At 50.2% G+C, this 21941-nt stretch overlaps 2 protein-coding genes and 1 long non-coding RNA gene across 4 annotated transcripts in view; 1 reads left to right on the top strand and 2 right to left on the bottom strand.

The window, feature by feature from the left end:
* GRAMD1A (GRAM domain containing 1A) overlaps positions 1-5711 on the bottom strand; it is a 51775-nt gene extending 46064 nt beyond the window's left edge. Inside the window, exon 1 of one of the 2 annotated variants that reach the window (XM_083455123.1) lies at positions 5555-5711. Coding sequence is in view for 1 of the 2 variants with exons in the window: in XM_083455121.1 (XP_083311247.1) it covers positions 828-835 (8 nt within the window). In the remaining variant the exon portion in view is untranslated. Of the gene's footprint in view, positions 1-827; positions 971-5554 lie in introns of those variants that run through there. The other variant, XM_083455121.1, reaches the window with a different exon arrangement.
* Positions 5712-9507: 3796 nt separating this feature from the next.
* Positions 9508-20906, bottom strand: PSMC4 (proteasome 26S subunit, ATPase 4). Its single transcript, XM_083455661.1, has 11 exons — positions 20757-20906; positions 17656-17754; positions 15764-15950; positions 15126-15272; positions 14478-14587; positions 13396-13489; positions 13061-13228; positions 11063-11139; positions 10540-10708; positions 9754-9809; positions 9508-9644 (listed from the first exon to the last, which is right to left on the bottom strand). Exons 1-11 carry the CDS (start codon positions 20790-20792, stop codon positions 9531-9533), a joined length of 1257 nt encoding a protein of 418 aa, XP_083311787.1. The 5' UTR covers positions 20793-20906; the 3' UTR covers positions 9508-9530.
* LOC310684945 lies at positions 9569-11937 on the top strand. Its single transcript, XR_014514994.1, has 2 exons — positions 9569-9682; positions 11827-11937. It is a non-coding gene; the product is annotated as an uncharacterized lncRNA (long non-coding RNA).
* Positions 20907-21941: the final 1035 nt, after the last annotated feature.

A 21941-nucleotide genomic window follows, 5' to 3' on the forward strand; every position in this document is an offset into this window, starting at 1 on the left:
GATCTCAAGCCCCCTCCTCGTTGCATCCATATGCACACACAAGCACACGTAAATGCGTGGAGGGACACGCGGAACAAAGGCTTCCCCGACGATGGCGCTACAAAGACCACGCTGCTACCACTGCTGAACACAGACTGATGTCACACCGTGAGAGAACTAGACGCTGATAAACACGCACCTGTAGCAAAGGGAGTGGGTGGGAGAAATCGGAGTGCAGCGGGGGGGGGGGGCTGACCGATCTGAAACCTCCCCCCGCCCCCCCATCCTACAAGACTTTCCAAAAAGAGGTTGCAAACGCACGCACGCGCGCACAGCCCTCTCCCCCAGCGCCTTCCGGAGATTAAGGCAGAGGAGCCGAGGGTTTTGCTCCTCCGCCCCGCCGGGTGTTTTGGAAGATCTGCACCTCCGCGGAGAGACAGAGGGAGAAAGAAACCCGTTTCCCGGGTCCCACGCAAACACAACCCTCCATTGCCACCCGCCCTCTCCCTCCTTCCCGGCAGCTCCTTTGTGTCCATCCCTCTTGCCTCCATCCATCCTTCTCCGCCTCTCAGCTGACAAGTGGCCAGTCCGGCTTCCGAAGCGCTGGGAGAGCGGGCACAAGCCCGGAGGAAGAGGAGACGGTCGCCTGCTTTCCCAGCCCGGCTTGAGAGATCCCCGCAGCCCCGATCCCCCCACCTCCCCGCCCCCTGCTTGCAGCCAAGAGCCGTCCTCCCTCGGCGCGATCCTGGCTCTCCTTCCCGCTCCCGACGCGGCCGGCATCGCTCGCCGCCGATCCCTCCCGCCCGCCGGCCATGCACCCCGGTCCCCCCGCGCCGCGCTTTCCTTACTCGAACATAGCCCAAGGCGGCCGGCGGGGCGGGCGGCTCCCCCCTCCCCGCCCGGCCGGGATGGAGAGGCGAGCGCTGGTCCCGGCCGGCGGCCCTGGTGCCGCGCAGAGGAAGAGGAAGGAGAGGCAGGCCCCGCGCTCCCTCCGTCCCTCCCCGCCCTCCTCCTTCCTCGGCGGCGGCGGCCGCCCCTTTCGTTGCGCGCACCCCCGGCGGCTCCAGCCCCGCGCAGCGCGGCAGCGAAGGCAAGCCGGAGGGGGAGGGGCCAGAGCAGAGAGGAGGCGGGGGGTGCGGGGAGCCGAGCCGGGACTCCTGGGTCCGCTCTATTTCGCGCACGCACGCACCCCAATAAAGAGGGGGGAGCGGCCTAGTTAGGCTGGCAAAGCAGGCTGGGTTCTCGTGGGGTTCGTTTCTGGATCAGGAAGTGGATCTGGGAAGCTGGGTTCCTGGCCAGGGCCAGAGAAAGTTAGGGGTCTAGCGGACCGGGGCTGGCAGCCCGGACTCCTGGGTTCTTCCGCTCCCAAAACGTTGCGGGCGGGGGAAATGATCAGGCAGGCCTGGGGAGTCGCGTTGACCTTGAGCGAATCACTGGGACAGCAGCGCATGTCTTCCTTCGGTGGAATCAGAATTCCAGGCTGCCTTTGCTGCGCAGCTCGGGAGAAGAATCCATTTTTTAAAAAATAAATAAATCTTATGCATTGGATAGTTGCCCAATTATGGAGGCTGCTGCAAGACTGAGAGGAAGACAGAGAGTATGTGCCTGCGCAAGGTGTAAAACTATTGTTTCTGGATAGTTAATGCTTAACATTAAAAATGCATCAACAAGATCTCAGATTTAGTTATACGGTAGTTAAAAGACCAGGTTTCAAAGCAGAAGCAACTCCTTGCCCTTTATTCCACAGAAACTGAGTCTCCAGGAATGGTTTGACACCAGCAATTAGCCACCCTCCACTGCCGGGAATGAGGTGGGTGTGGGTGACACATTAATTCCTTAGTCTCCATAACCCACTGTAACTAAGTGAAATAAATGCCTCTTTCTCCAGTGAACCCCTCCTTTTAGGAAGCTGCCTTACACAGTGAAACCACTGCCCTTCATAGAATCACAGAATCGTAGAACTGGAAAGGACCACCAAGGTCATCTTGCCCAACCCCCTGCAATCCAGGAATCTTTTGCCCAACGTTGGGCTCGAACCCACAACCCTGCGATTAAGAGACTTATGCTCTACCAACTGTGCCCTCCAACATGGTGCCCTTCAGATGTTGTAAATGAAAAATTCATTAGGCTACACCAGCATGATTAATGATCAAGGGTGATGGAAGCTCTAGTCCCAGCATCTGGAGGGCACCACATTGACTATCCCTGACTACTACTGACAGGTAGAGGCTTTGCAGAACATCAGGCAAGGGTCTCTCCCAGCCCTGGTACCTGGAGATGCCAGGGACTGATCACTGATGTTCATCCGCTGAGTGTTGCCCCTTCCCCATTTCCCCCTTCCTCAGTTGTGAACTTTAATTGTAGACTCCTAGAAGCAGAGGCCTGTAATATAGTGCCACGAATTCGCAAATTCATGGCAGTATATAAATAAGTCCACAAATACAACATTTTCAGCATTAAGGATCTGCCATTCCAAATCAAACTTAAGATGCTACATTTTCCTCTTTTTTTTTTTTTTTTTTGAATCTCAAAAGGAATGTAAACATTCTTTGCTAGACAATTGTATTGCTTCTTTAAACTGTCATTATCCGACAACTGCCTCTCCTTATGTGCAGATGATGTCTTAAATGGAACCGGAACCCACATCCGAACCTACTTCCTCTAGTCATTGTTTATATGACATCACTGCACTTCCAGCATGCAGCCATGCACTTTACGGTATGCACTGGATCAGCTACTGGTGTCCTTCCCTTGCCAAGCAGTTATGTACTCCTAGGAATAGTTAAACATTTTTTGTGCGCTTTTCAAAACAAGCACCCTTTCCAAGACACACACAAGCCTCCTGACTCATTTCATGGTGGTAGACAAATGCAGGGCCTTTCCAAATGATGGAATTTTAAAATGTGCAATAAATGTACAGTACTCATTTGTGGGAGAGCTGCCCAGACATTGTCTTTGAGGTCATTGTAGGGGAAGTGAATTTCCCAGCATTCAAATGGCACAATTTTGTTTCGGAACAAATAGAATTCCTCTGCTACATACACAGGCACACACATATACAGACTGGCACCTGACTTCCTTGGGTTGCTGATATGTGCTGTGGACTCCCCCCTTAAAATAATTTTCTGGCCTAGTAACTCCAAGCAGGCCAAGGCAACAAGGCCTATTTAAATTTCCTACAATGCCCCTAGACTTGCAACATGGTGCTATCAGCTAAGCCTGCCAGAGCCCATTAATAGAAGAGGGGCGTCTGCCAGAGCACTTTGCCCAGAGGGTCTCCTCAGACGTGGAGCCAGTACGTCATATACACACAGAAACAGCTTGTGCAGCCATTGTACTTTTTGAACGTGACTGCCTAAGATGGGCCCAGAGGAAAGACACAAAGAGCATCTCTCTGAGTCAGGGCCCTTGCGGGTGATACGGTCCCCCCCCCCCCCATTTATGCAGGGGCATGCTGACACCATTTTGCGCTAGTGCCTCTTTTCATGCCCTTTCAGATGTGGCAGCCATTTCACACTTGTGCCCCACGCCCGCAGCAGCCATTTTGTGCTTTGTCACCCCCCCCATGGCAGCCATTTTGTAACGCACCTATAGCACTTTCTCGGAATTACTGATGTGCCTCCTGGTTGAAAAAGGTTAGCAGGCCCTGAAAGGCAACTCTGCCAATCAGGTACATTCGGCATTAGAGGCCTTGCTCCGTGCCTCCTTACCTTTGGAGGTTGGGTTGGCTCTAAGCTTGCTACAAGGGCACAGAGTGGAGCCTATTGAGTATCAGCACCAGTGACACTTCCAGGCTACCTGCTTATTGAGCAGTCATGCTGATTTGTTTGCATGGAGATTAGGTGGTGTAGGTTTGGCGATGTTGCATCAGAGCAAGCTTTATCCCATACAGTTCCCACACTTTGACTTTTGGGGATGGAGGGTTTGTTGCACAAGACCTTCCAAGCAACTATAATTACACAATCTGTATTTGACATCAGACGAAGACTCAGCTTCACAAGGAGAAAAATAATATGCATGGAAAGAACAACTACAGTACTGTACATGGTTTTGCTCCATCTGCTCTATTTATTTGGCTTCCACTGGCAGTGAGAACGGCATGCTGGACTAGATGGGCATTCTTAGGTTCTTGAATGGTATTTTAGTTTGGGCTCCAGTATTAGCATTCTGATATCGACTATGTTTTATGCTTGTTTGTTTATCTTACCGTCCATTTTTTTTAATGTATTGCAAGCTGTTGTTGGGAGGGGAGCTTTGCAGTCAAAAAGTGCGGGTAGACATTTTAAAAATTAGATCATAAGAAAAGACCCTCCGTGTCAAGCCACAGGTCCATCTCACCCCAGCACCTCACATTCTCAAAGTGACTAACCTGATGCCCAGGGGAAGCCCCAATAAATAGATAGATAAACAAATATAGGAGGCGAATAAACCACTGAAGTAGTTGGGGTTTTTTATAGCATCTTTTTACACTTTGAGGACTGACCATCCACATTTTTAACATTTGCAAACACCAGATCCTGTTTTCTTAAACCGTTTTTTCCAGGATCTTGTGAGAGGAGGGGATTTTTTGAAGTGTGATTCTTTTTATTGCTCACAACGGTAATTACTGATATTGGCAAGGGAGGAGAGTATCTCCATCAAGCACCCTTCCTCTGAGGATTATCGCTGCTTTCCAAGGGAAGAGCTGCGTGGCAGGAGATGCTGTGTCCTCTTGACCTAGACATTGTCACCAGCTTTGCTCCGGGATCTGATCTGGCAGGGGCAGAACAGTGTTTCAAGGGAGGGGCTGCCCTTTATCAAAACTGCCCAAACTGCCACAGCCATTAGCCACAACTTCCAAAAAACTTGCACTAGAACTTGCTTTCCCCTCCTCCCTCCCATTGCCTTTTCCTCATGTGCCATATCCTTTCAAATTGTCTGAAAGCAGGGCCTGTCTTAGGACTGATTTTTGTAAGCTGATCCAAAAGTCTTTTCTGCTAAAAGGTAGGTGTGTGTGTGTGTGTGTGTGTGTGTGTGTGTGTGTCTGTAAAACACTGTAAATAAATAAATCTCATTGTAAAACCTCAGACAGTGGTGCTGTCTGTGGCAAACGTCTAGGACCCCATTCAGCAGAATGAGCAAGAACAACCCCCACCAGCACAAAAAACCCCAAAACGGTAAGCTGTGTTGAAGTGTCAGGCGCAGGAACCTTTTGTCCCTCCAAATGTTGTCATTTAAATTTGTATACCGCCCTTCACCCGTAGGTTCACGACAAAAAAATTGCAAAATTAAAAAAACAAAATGCATAATAAAAATAACAATGGCAAACCAATAAGCCCCCCACTCCCACAATACATTTAAAAGGACATCGGATGTCAAATCAGCCAAACGCCCGCGGTTGTTGCTGAACCACAACTCCCATCAACCCAAGCAAACATGACCAATGGCTGGGGACAGTGGGAGTTGTAGTTCAGCCACATCTGGAGGGCAGAAAGTTCACCACACACCTCAAGTAACGGGGGGAAACGGTGTGGGAGTAATATCTCTAGGCCCAGAGGCTAAAACAACAGGTGGGGCCTGTAGTAAAATACCTCACCTCCTAGTAAGGCTTGTTTCTCCTTCGTTGTGCCATCTGCCCAGCCATCTCCTCCACTGGGATTACATAAACTGAAAGAGCTCAAGGCAACCATTCTACCCGACACCCACTCGTTTTTCCGTTTTCCTTTTCCAACGGACACTCTGCATTCTGTGGCTGTTGCCTTTGTGAGCTATGCTCATTCTTGGGAGTGTGCATCTACTTCCTTGATTTAAAAAAACAAACACAAAAGGCAAGGACAACCCTCATATTCTCGGCCTCTGCAAAAAAGGCTCCCCTCAAATCCACTAGTAACGCTTCCAGATAAAAGCAGGGGTAGCCAACTGGGGGGCCTTCCAGGCTTTGTGGATTATAACTCCCATTACCCTCATTTGGCCTTTCTGGCCTGGGCTGGTGGGAAATGTAGTCCAACCAAAATCCGGACAGCACCACTTTTGACTGCCGCTGAAATAAAAGGCATTGTGCAAGGACTTAAAAGAGAGGTTTAGGCAGCCTGTGGCCCTCCAGATCGGGGGCTCCTGCTTCCCATCCACCTGTCAGAATAGCCGGTGGGAGTTTGGAGCTGGTGGTCAAATGCAGAATTGGATGAGCAGGAGAATCCTGGCTCTGCTTCTGCCTGGCACGTGTCCCTTCAGTCCCAAAAGAAAAGTGAACATGGAACCATGTTTGCTTTGCAAGCCAATAAACCCAAAGTAAACACAAGTCGAGATTTGCCTGGAAGCTTATCAGACATCCATGGTGCACGGGCACACGTCATATTGGCATTACGCCAGCAACGCACCGTTTCCTCCGGGCATTTGACAGAATAGGTCGATTTGTTTCCTGCCCACCCACCCCCCACATTTCCGTTAATAAATCACCCGCTGTTTGCACGGAAAAGGACGATTCAGGACAGACAAAAGCAAATACTTCTTCACTCTGTGAAGTTATAAACGATGGGCTTCACTCTCACAAGATGTCTCGATGGCCACTGACTCGAAGGGCTTTAAAAAAGGGTTAGATACACTCGCAGGGAAAAAGGCTATCAATGTTTCTTACCTCCACTGTCAGAGAATTAGTAGGCCTCCTTGGGAATTAGGGCTGTTCCCCAAATTATGCCAAATTCTAAATCCCCAACTGAGTTAGATAACCCAATTTTCCAGGGGCTCCTGGAGTGATCCAGGAGTGTCAGGATGCAGGGCAGGAAGGACGTTTAAAGCCGTGCACACCTGCTCCCAGCAAGGGAACACAGGCACATTTGTCAAACCGAACAGGACTGAAGCTTCTGCTCAGCAGCGGGAGAACGCAGGGGGCAATACTGCAGGCTTCAGGGGTCTGCTTCACCACATGCCCCAGAGAACACGCTGGAGGAGCAGAGCTCAGTGGGATTGGCCCTGCTGCCCTTCACAGTATAGGGGGCGAGGAAATGCAACAGAAGCTCCAGCCCCCAAATTGATTTGAGGCTGGAACCAGGTTTGTGCGCACAGTCCTACGGGAACCACAAGTGGGGAGTGTTGCTGTGGCTCTCAGGTCTTCCTTACGGGCTTCCTAGAGGCATCTGGCCACTGTGAAAACAGGATTTTGGACAAGATGGTTCTTATATTCCCGAGTCTTTTATCACCTCTTTGTTTTACCATGTGTATGCCAATGTTAGTGAGGAAGCCTGCATCCTTTGGAGAAAGAACAACATGTTCTGTAACTGTTAACTTATTGGGGAAGGCGTCACTTTGCTTGGGCTCCTGCCTTCCATAGCCCCTTCAAAGAGCTACAGGCACAAGGTCACATTTACGTCTACTGCAGCAAACACTGCTAAGAGTCTTGCAGCATATTTAAGACTAATACAGTGGTACCTTGGGTTACATATGCTTCAGGTTACAGACTTGGCTAACCCAGAAATATCACCTCGGGTTAAGAACTTTGTTTCAGGATGAGAACAGAAATTGCGCGGCGGCAGCAGGAGGCCCCATTAGCTAAAGTGGTACCTCAGGTTAAGAACAGTTTCAGGTTAAGAACGGACCTCCAGAACGAATTAAGTACTTAACCCAAGGTACCACTGTAAATGTATTGCAGCATAAGGCGTCATGGACTACAGTCAATCTTCATCAGGCGAGTGAAGCATTATCCTGAGTTACAGATATATTTACACATGATTCAGGGGAGATTGTAAACAGTCTGAAGGGAGCAAAATGCAGAAAGCAGGTGGTGATAATTGCATGAACAGCGAACATATACAAACATTTGTGCTTAACACAGGCCTCCTCATATTTGTAAGCCAGTTATCATATGTAATACAATATTTTAAAAACCTCTTTCCGTTCAAAGATTGACCCCTTCAAGGGACTGGCGTAACATTTAAGAAACCTTTTTTCTGTACCAGACTACTGTATTGGGATAAAATATAAAGCATGTGTATAGAGAGAGATAGTGGGACACGGGTGGCGTTGTGGGTAAAACCTTAGCGCCTAGGACTTGCCGATCGCATGGTTGGCGGTTCGAATCCCCGTGGCGGGATGCGCTTCCGTCATTCGGTCCCAGCGCCTGCCAACCTAGCATTTCGAAAGCACCCCCGGGTGCAAGTAGATAAATAGGGACCGCTTACCAGCAGGAAGGTAAACGGCGTTCCGTGTGCTGCGCTGGCTCTCCAGATGCAGCTTGTCACGCTGGCCGCGTGACCCGGAAGTGTCTGCGGACAGCGCTGGCTCCCGGCCTATAGAGATGAGCGCACAACCCTAGAGTCTGGCAAGACTGGCCCGTACGGGCAGGGGTACCTTTACCTTATAGAGAGATGGGAGAGCAAATGCTGTGCAGCTGCATCTCTTTCGGACAGGGGTCTGGTTTTGTTATTGTTTTTGCTGCACATTGGACAACATAAAAATAGAACAAGCAGCCGCTCCTGCATAGTGAGCGGGTACTTTTCCACATGTCACTTTGGCGTTGCAACAAAAAGCTCTTAAGAAATCTAAAAGGGGCATGCTTTTGAAGTACCGGCTTCAACTACAAGCTGTCAACCACACCTTGCTGCACTCCGTGCCTCTTCAAAACAGTTCGGAGGGGGGAAATCCATTCCTGTGTTTATTTAACTGGCCGCCGTGTTGTTCAGGGTGAAGCGATTCCCTCTAGTGACAAATGATGTCCAAAGCAGCTCAGATGGGAGGAAGCCGCGCCTTTGCCTACACAAGACCTTTTGGGCACTTTTAAACGCATGGACGTGCTGTGCTCTCCCACCACTGAGCATTGCAGGGCTCATCTCCCCATTCTGAAAAGACAAACGGGACCCCCTAGCAAGAGCAAGACTGGAACACGGGCCAGAGATTCCCTGCTCATTTCCACTGGCGATGCCAGGACCTTCGACCTGCCAAGTGCGTGCTCCATCATGGAGCTAAAATCTCTCCATACCCTTCCTTTCACCACTGGAGAACAGAGCCAGCTACCCCCTCTTTTCAGGGGACTGATTTGGCTCCTGAAGCAATCTGTTCTGCTTTCCCCTGAAAAAAATCCTTTGCTTTTGGTGGCAACAGCAGAGAGAAAGGAGGTGGGAAAAGTCCAGAGCGGTGGTGGTGGTGGTGAAACCTTCCCTTTCCCCAATTATCAAATTGATCATATGAAAGTGTGCATGCTCAAGTGTGGGGTAGCTTCACCTGCCCCTGGCATGCAACCCCCAGAGGGTTAGCAAAATGTGAATGTGGGGCCTGAGCAGCCCCCTAAAAGGTTGGCCACCCCTGTAGAAAACTCACCTAACAGCGTTGCCTGTTAGGCTTAGGAACAAATGCTACGTAAGAGTTGGCCATGAATAAACTGTGGGTGGTGGTGGTGGGGTTTGAGTCTTAAGGCGAGGGTAATCTCCTATCCCCACCGAAGAAGGGAGTAAGTAAAGTCCTGGGTAATTATTTATTCACAGGATAAATCTCACACACCAACACCAGAGATACCAAAAATGCCCCCGCCCCCCACAGACTGAGACCACCACCTCCGTCTCCATCCTGCTTCTCCCATCTTTTTATTTGTAGAACTCGTGCTCCTGTTCGTCTTTCTTGATGACAGTCTTGTAGGCCTTCTCAAAGTCCTTGGCCAGCACAATGTAACGGTTCTCCCGGACAGCCAGCATGCCAGCCTTAAGGAGACAGGAAGGAGGGGAGGAAGCATGAACGGGTAACATCAGCAGGAAGTAAAAACTTTAAAAAAGGGGGAGTACTAACCGCTGTCTAACGCGCGATACTAACCTCCTGGCAAATGGAGTTGATGTCGGCTCCTGAGATCTTATCCGGCCGCGCCACGTCTGGAAGGAAGAGTGAAGGAAAGAGCAGGACCAAATGGGCCCTGTGTGGCCGTTCTAGAAAAGGTGAGAGGACTGGCCCATATGACTGCGAAATCCCCCATTGGGAGCTGCCACCTTTCCCATTTAAATGAGAAAAGTTGATGATCAGCAGCTGCTAATTTTGAATTTATTTGTTTTTTGCTAAGGGCAGCACCTGCCAGGTGCGATGCAACCCTTTCCATGGAAGTAGGAGGTTGGCAGCGGGAGCTGGCAAAATAGGTACACCCTAGCTACCTACCCCTGTACTCGAGGATGCTACGGTTACAAACAGTCCAACTGGCCTCTTGCTCTTCATTACTCTTTATTTAACAGCATTAAATAAAGAACTGGTGGCCCCCAGATGTTGTTGAACTCCCAGCTCCCATCATCCCCAGACATTGTGGCCAAAGGCCTGGGATGATGGGAATTATAGCTCAGCAACTTCTGGACAGTCACAGGTTTCCTGCCCTGGCTTTATAGCATCAGCTTGCTCCCCCATATTCTCTGCCAGAAGGATTGGTGGGTAAGAGGGGCATTTTACCATCCAACTTTAAAAGACAATAAATAAGTTCAGGAAACTTTATTCTGTTAGCAGGTCAAAGCGGGGGGATGACACACAAACAAAACATCTCTTAAGCTCAGCTGATTGGCCATTCTTCTAGTCCCCCTGCCCTCCACCCATTTCTTCCCACTACACCGTCCAAAAGGATACAATCCTCCAGATCCACCTCCTCAGACAGGTTCATCTTGCTGGTGATGGTGGTGAAGATCAACCGTTTTTGGCGCCGGTCCGGCAAGGGAAACTCAATTTTACGATCTAGGCGCCCTGGCCGGAGCAGAGCAGGATCCAGGGTGTCTGCTCGGTTCGTGGCCATTATCACCTAGAAGGGAGCCAAGAGAGAACAACGTTAAACCCAACATCTGGATGCAAAAAATTAATGGCAGGCTGTGAATTTGAGTTTGGTAAGTTAAGTGGAGAAAAGCCAACATTTGTTGAAACCCTTTAGGCAGAGATGGAAACTGGTGGCCTTCCAGATGTTGCTGGACTCCAACTCCCAAGGGGCCCAGGCCAAAACTGAGGGATGATGGGAGTTGTAGTTCAACAACATTTAGAGAGCCACAGCTTTCCCCATCTGCTTTAAATCCAGAGCTTATGCTAAAGAGGGGAATTGCCTTTCCAGGCCACTCAACCCTTCCCCTTGCCCCCCCACCCCCCGCTGCCCAACGCAACGCACCTTGACGTTAACATTCTGGTCAAAGCCATCCATCTGGTTGAGTAGCTCCAGGAGGATGCGCTGAACCTCCCTATCAGCTGTAGAGAGACCAACAAATTTATCAGCTGGTGCGCCCTGGAAGAGAGAGCTGCCCTTTCCTTTCGCTGCCATAGCCAAAGCTGCTTTGCGCTACCGACCCATCTTCAGGGATATCGTGCAAACCTGGAATGCACCACACTGGCCTGTTAAGCCATCATTCAGAGAACCTCAGGATTTATACAGATGTCTAAGTTTTGAGTCCTCATTACTGCAGAGAAAAGACTGCAGCATTGAGGGGTTTGGAGGATACAAGACCCACAAACAAGATGCTACGGTATAGAGTCTGCCTGTCTGGCATTCTAATCAGACAGCCATGTCCTTTTACAGGCTACACCATTCCAGTCTGGCACTACAGTTTTCCATTCTCACCTACCCGCCAGGCTGCTGAGCATGCTCAGGGTTTATTGGGCTATTTTGGGATACGCTCAGCCTTGGGTATGTTTTCCATTTCTGTAAAATGTGCAGTTTCTCCAAGCCTGCTGCTACCCTCCTTCCTTCTCGTGTGCAGTTGGGTGCCATTTGTTTCCTCATCCCTGGTATACAAGGACAGAAAAGCAAGGACTTCTAGTGGTCTCTGCCCATTTCCATTGCTGGGGATTAAACCAGGGACCTTTCTGCATGCAAGGTGAATGCCCTACTACTGAGCTTACAGCCCTTCTAAGCCTCCCTACTTCTTCCACACTCAGCTGCCATCCTATTTCTTGCTCAACAAATTCAGATTTGCAACCCCAACTGCACAAAATAAAGTGATCGCCTGCACAAAATATGCCCGATTCACGCAAGTTGAAGAATTTGGATGTCCTGTTTGGAAAAAATATATTCCCCCCTAGCAGAAGCATTAGCCTCACCTGGGCCAAGTTTGTCGTTTGGCTCTCATAGGCCAACCATATGCAGAGATCACTATGTTCAACTGACAAAGAACCACCAAAGCCCAGGGTTCTAGCACATTGTGACACTGCAAGGTCGGAGCAACACCTAGAGGAGGCAGCAGGAATTGCAGCAGCCCTACCCAGCCGCCAGGACTCAGGCAGAAATTAGGGGTTACACAGCAAACGCAAGATTCCCAAACTTATATCTGCTGCCCAATACGGAAGAGGGAACTTCACCATTTCCCCAATCACTTGCTGGCTGCTTTTATCAGCTAGGGGTGTGTGGATCTAGTCAAGGGGGTTGGAGCAGCAGGTGAAAGGTTAAAGCAACTTCCTCCAGGTGGTATTTCCCAAATACAGTGGTGCCCCGCAAGACGAATGCCTCACAAGATGGAAAACCCGCTAGACGAAAGGGTTTTCCGTTTTGGAGGTGCTTCGCAGGACGAATTTCTCTATGGGCTTGCTTTGCAAGACGAAAATGTCTTGCGATTCCTGGGGGGGTTTTTTTCGCTCCCCACCCCCTTTTTCTAAGGCACTAAGCTGCTAATAGCCTTTTAGCAGCTAATCTGCTAATCCCTTAAGCCGCTAATAGCCGCTAAACCGCTAATAGCGCTAATCCGCTAATGGGCTTCCTTCGCAAGACGAAAAAACTGCTAGACGAAGAGACTCACTGAACGGATTCTTTTCGTCTTGCGAGGCACCACTGTATATTTGAGGCTACAGCAGAGGAAAAGACTGGGAAGCAGGACTACTGCACTGGCTCTGTTGACAGCCCAGCCCCCTTGCTCCTTCTGTCCCTGAAAAGTTTCTATTCCTGCTGCCCATTATAACTTTAATAATTGATCCGAGTTCATTTGCTTTCCTCTTCCCTCCCCCATCCCATTTCCTTTCGTGCTGTGTCTGTTAAGACTGTAATCCTATGGGCAAGGACTGTCCTGTTTTTATCGATTGTATGTAAGCTGCTCTTCCCTAGTCCTTCCCTCTATTCAGGTGGCCACAGTTGCCCAAGAGCCCCGCCCCCTCGCTCCCTCTCCCCCCGTCACCAACTCACCCCCGGTCTGGGCATCGAAGCGCTTGGTGGCAATGGCGTCAATCTCGTCAATGAAAATGATGGCTGGGGCGTTCTCTTTGGCCAGGCGGAAGACGTCCCGCACCATGCGCGGCCCCTCGCCCAGGTACTTCTGCACAAACTCGGATCCTACTACCCGAATGAAGGCAGCTGGAGGGAAAGGCAGAGTTAGACCCAGCTCCTTTGGCATCCCTCGGTCTCCCAGGGAAACCCATCTTAACGGGGCCACCGCCTTGGGAAGACCAAGGGATGCCAGCAAACCTACACCCAACTGGGTAGTGATGTATCCAAGTCAAGAGAACTGGTGCCTTGCTCACCTGTGGTGTGATGAGCCACTGCTTTGGCCAACATGGTTTTCCCGCAACCAGGCGGGCCGTACATCAGCACCCCCCGTGGAGGGTCAATGCCGATCTGAAAAAAGGGTCGAAAGGTGAGAAAAGAACAACAAGATAGGCCATCTCAAGGGCCTTTGTCACATCTCTCAACAGAATAAAACCCCACTTCCAAGTTGTTGCTTGAGTCTGCTGCTCTGAGTCAAGTTCCACAACATCTGGAGGGCCACAGGTTCCCCATCCCTGCCTTAGATGGTCCAGCTGCTACACCCAGAACCCTCCCATCCGTGCACCAACCACATCCAGATTTTGCTTCAATGATATTGTTGCATTGGGCATCGACTGGGCTAAGGGCTGGTCCAAGCACTGAGAAGGACATGCACAAGTAAATCTTGGTGTGCACCCATGTAAAATATCTAGAAATAATAGCCAGGAATCAATCCGGGCTCTGCTTGTGGATCTCTCTCCACTGGCAAGAAGGCACAGATGTTCTTTATACAAAGCAGCCCGAAGATTAAAAGGCAGAAGGTGGGGACGCAGGACTGATAGCTACCAGCGCATGCAACAAGGGAGGTTTCCCTTTGCTGTGTTTTTCAATCATACAGATGACAACCAACCCAGCTTAGGGTAGGAGAAAGCATGTGTCCTTTCTTCTTTGTAAAATGAACACAGTGTGGAGGATGCAGTTCTCTCTGCAATTCCACCCCACCCACTTCCTGTCCCAAGCAAACGAATATTAATGGGAGCCATTAAGGGTAAGGGCCGCAGCTCAGCAGCAGAGCTTCTGCTCTGCATGCAGTTGGCTCCAAGTTCAATTCCTGGCATCGCCAGAAAACACTACAAAGGTCCCTGAGCTGAAACCCTCGAGAGTCATTGCCAGTCAGTGGAAAATAGTGAGCTCGATGGGTCAGTGGTCTGACTCAGTATATGGCAGCTTTCTAGGATCACTGTTGTTGAAGCAAGCCACTGCGAGCTTTCTAAAGGAAAAGTGCAGATAGATATATGAATGACAGCCTATTTGTGCACACACTGCACATACCTCCGACATAGAAATTTAGATCACGTACCTGTTTGTAGAGTTCAAAGTGGGTAAGGGGCAGCTCCACTGCCTCCCTCACTTCCTGCTTCTGAATATCCATCCCACCAATGTCGGCATACATCACGTCTGGTTTCTGATCTGCTCAGAGAAGGGACAGGACCTCAGGTGTTTTCCTGCCCTTGGATCTCTTTCTACCCTGCTACATTCTCTCAAGCGCTACCTTGATTCCACTGGGCCTTTGTCTTCATAGCCTTGGGCAGCCTTCCCCCCACCCCTGCCTGCTGTTTTGGACTACAACTCCCATCAGCCCCAGCCAGCACATGTTGGAGCTCCGTTGGAGCCGCAGTTCCAACGTAAACCGCTTCATGCTCCTGGATCTGATGGGCAGTGCGAGCACAGCTTGCTCCAGCGAACGCAACCAGGAGCTCACTTTAAGCTCCCAGCTGTTCCTTTGCAGCCATACAAGTACCTGCCTGTCAGGTGTGCAGCAGGCAGGTGGGGTTTGCAAGGAAAGTACTTGCAAGCTAAATTGGGACTTGTGGGTCTGAGGTTCCCCACACCAAGGACTCTGAAGACAGCAAGTGCCGTCTTCTTACTGAAGGCATCCTGGAACCCCTGCCCATAGGCAGCCCATTAACAGGGCTCACCTCTCTGATCCAAGGAAGAGTTGCCTTACCTGAAGTGAGCATCATGATACTGCTGTCGGCCTCAGGGGGCAATACGTCCACCAAGGCATTGCTGTGTTTATGCAGGGCCACAGAGGCATTGGGTTTCAGCAGCTCCCGGTCAATGGTGCTCAGGATCCGGACGTAATAGTTGGAGCCTGAAGTGGAGACACACTTTTGAGATAAAAGACTGGAAACAGAGGCCGCCAGGGAGACAAGCCAGCTCTTTTTCTCAAGCTGCAATGTAAGGGGAGGGGAGGGCTGGCACCCGCACTTGGCATCCCTGGGCAGTTGCCAGAGCCCTAGCACCCTGGCAGTGCCAAACAATGATACTTGCCTCCCTTTATTTCTCCCGCCCTCCCCAAATCACACACACACTGAGCAGTGCCAGGTCTCTGAGTCTAGCTGCCATTTAAGTTTCCCACAATTCCCCTGGGGTTGTGGCACTCGGGGCATTGTGGGAAATTTGAATGGCACTCCTCGGCAGTTCAATGCAGCTCAGAATGCTGCTGATTGCTATTAGCCACCACCACCTGGGGCACACAAGCAGAGCAGGGCCCCCTGCCAGAGCGGACTTTGTCCACTGCCTCCTCAAACCTGGAGCTGGCCCATTGCAGGTAGATGGGAAGGAGGAAAGAAGGGACTGTACCTGTGGTGGAACCAACAATGGCTGTGTTCTGATCCACGGCCTCCAGGAACTGGCCAATGACCAGCGGAATGCTCTGGATTCGTTTCACCTCCTCCTGGGCGTGCAGAAACTCCTTCTTTAGGTTCTTCTGCTCATCTTTGATGTACTCCTCTTGCACTTCCAGGAACTCCAGCTCTTGCTGCAATTTCTACAGGGGGGCACACCAAAATCCTCCTCAAACCTCCTCCTGCACCAGCTGAATTACCACTCATGATATCGTAGGAACACCTAGGAAGGTGCCTTACACTGTCAGAGCACTGCTCCATCTAGCCAACCCTGACTAGCAGCAGCTACCAGGAGATGCTGGGTATTGAACCTGGGACCTTCTGCACGTAAAGTGGATCCTCTGCCACTGAGCTACAGCCCTTCTCCGTATGCAGTGAGCACAGGCTTCTGCATCCACACCACTGCCCCCTCAACACTACCACTATAGCAGACAAGCTGTGTAGCCAGGGAGGTTGGGAATTTCTGATCTTAAGAGTGAGATCTTCTACATACTGCAGAATCTGAATTATATCAATTTTTTTTTAAAAGAAAGTCACAGAGAAACCCTTCAGAAAGGTAGAATAATTACAATCCTTCCCCACAGACCCGAACATCTGCCTCTATGCCCTTACTGCTTAATACTCCTTATGTTCAACTTCCTAGTCCTTAAGAAAAAACAGTAATTCCTAGGCAGCTAACTCACACTCCAGTCAACAACACACCTGAGACCAACAATACAAAGACATTTGCTATATAAGGTGCAGTAACTCAAACTGTACACAGAATTCCCAGTGCCGTCACATTTGCGTAAAGACACTGCAATGATGGCAGTTTTGTTTTCGATCCCATTCATAATGATCCACAACACGCAATTCAACCTCGCCTTGCGGCAGTAAATTGCATAAATTAATTTCTGCAAGGTATTAACATTCCACAAAAAAATTAATTTGGACAGAGCAGGCCAGAAACAATTTCTAACACATCTTTGCACCTCTCCATCAAAAATGGCACTGCAGCAATGGTGCCCTAACTCTTCTACTGCTCCACCAGTTTGCCTCTATAAAAGCAACCTCTGTGGAAAACCTCTGTGGCTCCGCTGCTATCTCATCAAACAATGATGGGGAATATTTGACCTGCGGGTCTCTCATCATAAGTGATGTCACGCATGCAGCAGGTGATGAAGTGTTTGCAAAGAAACAATCTGGAGGCTTAAGGTGTGCTCCCGATTTCTTTTCATGGCAAGCACTGCTGGCATTCAGCACCTTTTGAATTTGGCACCAAGTGCAAGCCCCAAAGACTGGTCCTGTTTGGGAGTTCCTGGATGGAAGTGGAGTTAATCCCTGCTGAAAGCGGGATTTGAAGGAACCGCTGATCAACCGAGCTTCCTCTGGGATCAGCTGCACTGAGGAATTCCCAAGTGCAGCCAACCTCTGCCAAAGCAGGGATTAACTGATAGGCAGGTTTGCAAAAGAATAGCAAGGGTACTTAGCCCATGATCCTGATTCTCTCCTTTGAAGCTAAGCTACATGCTGGTATCAGGTGATTGACAGGTGAGTGGCCTTGTCCACCCAGCAGAGTGGCTCCCAAGGAATCATAGAATCGTAGAGTTGGAAAAATGAGGGTCATCTTGTCCAACCCCCTGCAATGCAGGAATCTTTTGCTCAACATGAGGCTCAAACCCACAACTCTGAGATTAAGAGAATCATGCTTTACCAACTGAACTATCCTGGGAACTTAGGATCCAGCCTGCCAACGTGCTCCTGTTTCCCACCCCTGTTCTTGAGCGAAGGACCACACAACAGCCCCCTCCAGCACCACAAACAGAGCGCTACAACCTCACAGCTGAACAAGATCACCAGGTAGCTCACCTTATAACGGCTGTACAGGTCCTCCACATCCTCAGCCTCAGGAACTAGGAAGGAGAGGCCAGTCTGAGGCCTAGAGATGGAGAGAGCAGGAAGCTCATCCTAGAATCAGGGAGCACAAAGAAATGAGAATGTAGAGTTATCTGGGAAACTTTCACCTCCTGCACTGCACATGTCACCTGCCTAAGTTGGGGGACCTGAGGCTCCCTAGATTTTGCCGCAGTAAAATGCCTGTCATTCGTAGCCATGCAGGCTCAAGCTGGTGGAAGCTGGGAGTCCACTGAGCTGACTGAATGACAGGGGAGCAAGCCAAAGGAACAGTCCAGGAAAAAGATGAAGTTTTGCTGCGGCCTCCTCCTATGCAGGTTTCATCAGAGGCTAAGTTCTGCTACCTGTATCTATGTCGCAAGTTTAAACACTTTAGGACAAATTCCAAAGGCATAGTTGTGCTAAAAACTTCCCCGCTTCGAGTTGTAATAAATGTCCCAAACCCAGCAATGAGGACCCGCGACTGGAAGTTTAGCTCTTTATTGGCAAAGAACAGAATATCAGCTACTAAGGGGTGAGAATCCCAGGCACCGCTCCTGCTAAACAGCTAGCTAGGCATTGCCTTCTTCAGACCTGTGCTCCAACCCAGACAGCTGGAGCAACTGTGTGACCATGCTTCCCTCAACACATTTAAACACCCTTGTAGTGTGCACAAGCAAACAACTTCTCCTGCGTAGCATCTCCAGCTGCTCCTGTCACTTTAAGCCCCTTGTTGTCTTGGAGACAGCTGGGGAGGGGATAGAGGAGATTCTAAGAGCTCCCATCTCTCTCTGGGACTGCCTCTTCCTCCTCTGCGTCTTCCTGCAACTCTTCTTCCTCCTCCTCTTCTCCTGACTCTGACTGCCAGGCCTCTTCCCCTTGCCTCATATGAGGTCTAAGGTAAAGGTAAAGGGACCCCTGACCATTAGGTCCAGTCGTGGCCGACTCTGGGGTTGCGGTGCTCATCTCGCTTTATTGGCCGAGGGAGCCGGCGTACAGCTTCTGGGTCATGTGGCCAGCATGACTAAGCCGTTTCTGGCAAACCAGAGCAGCGCACGGGAACGCCGTTTACCTTCCCGCCGGAGTGGTGCCTATTTATCTACTTGCACTTCATGCTTTGGAACTGCTAGGTTGGCAGGAGCAGGGACCGAGCAACGGGAGCTCACCCCGTTGTGGGGATTCGAACCGCCAATCTTCTGATCAGCAAGTCCTAGGCTCTGTGGCTTAACCCACAGCGCCACCCGCGTCCCCTCATGTGAGGTCTAGAACCCCACAAATTGCTGGCCCTTTCTCCCGGATCATCCTTCTCTGCCCATCCTTTGGACACCTGCCTATCCCTGACAATAAACCACCAAGCACTTTGCACAGTCCAGATCAACACACTGATATTAATTATTGTTGTTCCACAAATCAGACTGCAACACAATGTTGTTGCGTACCCCCTCCTCTAACAGAAGCTCTAACAGCAGAAGAGGGGACAATCATCACCTCTTTTTGCCTGGCACCTGAAGATATGTAACCATGGTGCCAGGCAAGCTTCCAAAGGGAGAACATTTCGCAAATGAGGAGCCACTGTTGAAAAGGCCCCATTCTTGTGATGCTACCCTCCAGATCCAGCAGGGAGGGGGAATGTGAAGAAGGACCTCTGATAATGATCACAGGGTCAGGGTTGGTTCACATAGGGAGAGGCGGCCCTTGAAGTATTGCAGTCATGAGCCGTTTAAGGCTTTATAGATCAAAAGCAACACTTTGAACTGTTTGTTTGTTACGTTTAAGGCAGCATCTGAAACACCAGCATCTGCCGAACCACAATAATCATTTAGTCTGAAAAAACCCACAACCAAGATTTGGCAACACCTTAAACGAGATCAAGATTAATTAGCAATGGAATGGGATGTAGCAGGAGAAGGAAAACAGGAGCCTGAAAGAGGAAACCTAAATCCATGTCTACCCAGAGAGAAGTCCCACAGGGGAAGGGCCACAGCTCAGGGGTAAAGCCAGGGTTGGTGCCAGATTATTTTGATCAGTAGGCAAGGCTAACTACTTGTACCCACACAATAAATAAATAAATGCTAACTTCAATGTTCAGAAACATGTTTAGTAGGAAAATTGGAAAGCACAAAAACTTAGTTCCGATAAATGTATTTTAAACTGCAAGAATAAGTAATACAACCATCTTTGATTGCCTTTCTCAAATACAAAAGACAATGTTTTAGCACACAAATCATTTTTAACAACCTTGCGGACTGAGATGTTAAAATTCAAGTCTCTTTTAAAAAGCTTCCATTTCAGGCGCATCCTACTATCACTCTGTGTGCCTTCCCCCTTTTCCTAATTTTGTCACCCACTCCTTCGGGTCAAGTGCTGCCAAGCCAACTGGAAGCCTCTTTCCGCAGCATCCCTTGAGCATATGTAAGCTTTTCTAAGTTCGAGAAACCAGGTTCAGAACGTACAAGTGAAACACGTATCAGGAATTCATAAGATGTAACAAAAAATGTAATCAGTTATTTTTATTATTATTTAAATGCCTCTCTAATGCCGGTACTGCCCATCCCCCTTTAAGGTCTGTGCCCCGTGAGACTACTTACCTACCTAGCTGGCCTACTACTAGCTGACAGCCTTGGGAGGAGCATCTGCTTTGAGCGCAGAAGAAAATCCCAGTTTGGCTCCCCAGGCAGGGCTGGGCGAGAATCCCTGCCCGAAACCCCGGAGAGCCTGGCCGCTGCCAGTCAGTGCAAGCAGCACTGAGCCAGGTGGGCTCAAGGCACCTCCCTGCGCCCAGTGGGGCCGACTCCTATCTCAGGGTTGCTGCTTACAGGACTTTCTATGGGGCCGCGGGAAGTGGGGTCCAGTGGGGCAAAGAGCTAAAAGGCCACGGTCCTCCTCCTCCTCCTCCAGGGCCCCACCAGCCCCGCAGTGACTCGGCACCTCGCCGGTCCCCCGCCGGCCTTCTAGGGCTTCAGCACCGCTGCCTCGGCCCCAAAGCAGCAGAGGCGGTGGGGGGAGGACGGCGAAGGAGGAAGATCCGGCCGGCGCCGCCTTTCCTTCCCTACGACGCGCGTCCCGGCCTCCCTTACCTGCGTTTTCTCCACCAGGATCCCGATCTCCTCCATTTCTCAGCTTAACAAGGCCAGGCTGCTCTTCGACGCTTCCGGGAAAAGCTGCCGGAAGCTGGCAGAGAGGCTGACGGGAGATGTAGTCCTTTTCGAGAAAAGGGATGAAGGGGCGGGAAAGAAGCCGGCGGAGTGAAGGGGGGGTGGGGGTGGGATGATGCGAGTCGTAGGCCAGACTGCCGCTTTGGAACCGGGAGCCTATTTGGAAACTGGACTTAGGACGGGGAACTTTTCGTATTGTTGGATGAGGAGCTGGGGAGCCCCAACCTTATTTGGAGGCCCGAGTAATTATAATAATAATAATTTTTTATTTATACCCCGCCCTCCCTCGCCAAGACCAAGACCGGGTTCAGGGTGGCTAACAACCAATAATAAAAACAAGTTGATTAAAATACAATTTAAAAGATTAAGATACAACCTTAAAACATTAGGATGCAGTCTCTTCATAGGAGGAGAAAGGAAAAAAGAAAGAGGGGTAGGGAATCAAACTGATTCTAAGCCAAAGGCCAGGCAGAACAACACTGTCTTACAAGCCCTGTGGAAAGAAATCAGATCCCGCAGGGCCCTGGTCTCATGAGACAGAGCGTTCCACCAGGCTGGAGCCAGTGTTGAGAAGGCTCTGGTTGAGGCTAATCTAACTTCCTTAGGGCCCGGGACCTCTAGGGTGTTGCTATATGTGGACCTTAAGGTCCTCCGTGGGGCATACCAGGAGAGGTGGTCCCGTAGGTATGAGGGTCCTAGGCCGTGAAGGGCACCTTAAATCTGACCCTGTACTCCACTGGGAGCCAATGCAGCTAGAAAAGCACTGGGTGAATGTTCCCATTCCATATTCATGGGAGCATAATTGTGGCTCCTGAACAGGTGGCCCTGTTTCTTCGTGCCATTTGCTTTCGCGGGCTAAGAGCCCGCTTCGTCAGAGGGACGGAGCGTCGCTTCATGCAGGGACGAAGCCTGTAATCCTTGAAGGAGCACCGCCAGTGCAAATTCCAGTGGTAGATGCACGGATTTACGTGCATACATTAAAGCACATTTCCCACTCAGGCCAGAAAACCCTGAGAACTGTACAGTAGTTTGCCCCTCGCAGAGTTATGCTTCCCTGCACCCTTTAAACTACAGCTCCCAGGATATTTCCTGGGGCGCGTGAGCGCT

This window comes from Podarcis tiliguerta (assembly GCF_965153285.1).
Source record: "Podarcis tiliguerta genome assembly, chromosome: 8".
NCBI classification, from domain to species: Eukaryota; Metazoa; Chordata; class Lepidosauria; order Squamata; family Lacertidae; genus Podarcis; species Podarcis tiliguerta.